Below are 2,500 nucleotides of genomic sequence, written 5' to 3'. Positions count from 1 at the left end.
TTAATTGTATTCCATGACCTATCTTCTATTACGTTGAGCTCAGCCATTGTACATCCAAAAGGACAAGGAGTGCGAATTTCACTAGGAAGCCGAACCTGATTAAAAAAATATATCACAGCACGAGGACAGTGGAATGGAGCCCGGATGCATCGGCCGCATTCCAATGCTCCATGTGGGACTAAGGTCTGTTCTGGACCAGTGACCCTTCAAACCCCCTGCTTCCACCCGGATCGATGGAGCCACGTGGCCCCCGGTGATAGGTCTAGGGCTGGGCGATTAATCGAATTATGATCGCGATTTCGATTTTAGCGTCAAACGATCACAAAACGATAAAAAAAAAATATATCTAATCTAGTTTTCTATTTTTTTTTTTTTTTTTCATTTTATGTTTTATAGAAAGTGCAGAACAGCTGGATACACATCAGTACATTATTTTAGATTTGAAAATTTTCTTTTTGACCTTTTTGCGTATTTATTTAAGGCGAATTTTTAAAGTTCTCAGCTACAAAATGTTTTCTGGGAGAGAAACGCTGAATAAATACATCATGTTTTCAAACTCAAAAAGAATCGCTTGAATAATCGCGAATTTCAACATTGACCAAAATAACGGTGATTCAGATTGTTTCCATGACGGAGCCGCCCCCGGCCTTACTGGAGACGGAGGTGTACAGGGCGAAGGCCTTCAGGCTGCTCAGCTCCTTGCCGCGGGTCTCCTCCACGCTGTCACAGAAGATGTTCTCCCAGGCGTAGAGCTTCAGCAGCTTGATGCCGCGCAGCAGCTCGTTGGTCTTCTTCAGACGCTCGCTGGAGTAGTCCTGGGGGGAAAGAGTAGAACTGAAGGTCAGGCGCCACGCTGACAACGAGCAATAACAAGTAAAAGCCTAAGCTTGCTGTCACTAGATGATAATATGGAGCATGCAACACATTATTGTTGTAATGTAAGACATATATTGAAGTGTACTGCGATGGATTTAAGTCATAGGAGCCGGTTAAAGGTGGTCCTGGAGGGAGGGAGAGAGAGAACAACCGACTGTTGGACTCATTCGGGCGTAGCAGAATCCTTGACGTGTCCGTTGGTTTACACACGACCGTTTGGAGGGTGAGGATGTGACTACTACGGAGTGAACCCATTGGTTGAAACCAGCGGTTGAAACCCTCTGTATTTAATATTTTGAGGGTGGGAATTAAAAGGCAGCTCTGCGCTGCTCTACGGACATTAATGGTGTATCCTTAATAACTTTTTCATGAAATGAAGCTGGCAAACAGGAGCTTGCAAAATCCATAATATGGAGATATCTCATATTTCCTTTAGCTGACTCCTTTAGCTACTCAGCAGAACAGAGTAGGTATATTATGAAAAATAAATGTCACAATTAACTTTGAATTACGTTATTAAGGGTAATCAAAGTGTTCACTAAGCATCAGAAGGTGATGTTCCATGTTCTCCATTGCATCTCAACTAACGTTAGTCTATTGATTTGTATTCCTTTATACTCATTTAATGGATGGAGCTATTTGACCTCCTGGCTATGTATCCAAGTGGTTGGACACTTCTGTGGCGGGCCAGGCCTCTCACATCATGGCTACCGTACCATAAAGTATTTTTTTAACGGTTGTAGATCCTCTTGTCACTTTAAACAAGGCTGTGCAACATTTTTTTTTAGCTACTCCAATGTGAATTGCCTGCTTGACTGGTTTTCAGCCTTCCTTGTAGATTGGATCGGATAAAACCGTCTGTCTGAGAATGGACCAATATCAATGAAACATAGTGCTCTCTTTCAGAGTCACAGACAAACAAACTCAGAGTGAAGGCCGGTGAGGAATCTGACATCTCAAACATTGTTCACTCGGTTTCAATTATTCAACCGCTCTTCTCTTCGCAAACACAGGTGCATTGTCAGGTCGCTCTGGGGTTGGTGTGACTGTCAATGCAAAATCCTTGACAAAACCGCGAGCAGCACCTTAACTGTTTTGACATTATAATAAATATATAATTCACTGTGGACACCTCTATGACAAGTACATATAAAGACGGTGTGACTACCTCACACGCGGTGTGTTGAACACCCACCGCTACAGGGCAGTTCACTCGGAGGGAACACAGACACCTGTGCTGTTGTGGTTGCTGCAGCTGGACTAATCAAAGCTATTATTCACAGGAGGGGACGCCAGGGCCCTCTGGCGACTGTCTGATTAGCATACAATGCGTGTGTGGGTATCAGCACAAACATTACCCAGAACCCAATTTATTACCGGGTCGTGGATGTGATACAGATGACTTAATATTGACTGACACTGTTTGCCAAGTCGTCTAGCGTTGGCCCATTGAAGCGAGCAGAGCTTCCTTAAATTGTAACCTTTGATAATGTGGTCATGTGATTCAGGATCCTAGGACGCTAAATCACACCTATTTTTATCTAACACCGCCTCAAACCACCATCAAAGGTTTCGGTTGCATAACTAATCATGCAACACTGTCACAACAAGCGATAAAAGAAAG

General features: G+C 43.4%; 1 protein-coding gene across 2 annotated transcripts in view; it reads right to left on the bottom strand.

Annotated features, from left to right (window-relative positions):
* The window catches only part of abcc8 (ATP-binding cassette, sub-family C (CFTR/MRP), member 8), a 63,464-nt gene that overhangs the window by 41,007 nt on the left and 19,957 nt on the right, over nt 1-2,500 (bottom strand). For both annotated transcript variants that reach the window (XM_030365996.1, XM_030365997.1), the window contains one exon: nt 653-815. In XM_030365996.1, the coding sequence (XP_030221856.1) occupies nt 653-815 (163 nt within the window). The remainder of the gene's footprint in view (nt 1-652; nt 816-2,500) is intronic.

Source organism: Gadus morhua, chromosome 9, assembly GCF_902167405.1.
Source record: "Gadus morhua chromosome 9, gadMor3.0, whole genome shotgun sequence".
Lineage (NCBI taxonomy): Eukaryota > Metazoa > Chordata > Actinopteri > Gadiformes > Gadidae > Gadus > Gadus morhua.
Note: the sequence above shows the minus strand (reverse complement) of the source record. Positions and strands in the feature narration are given on the sequence as shown.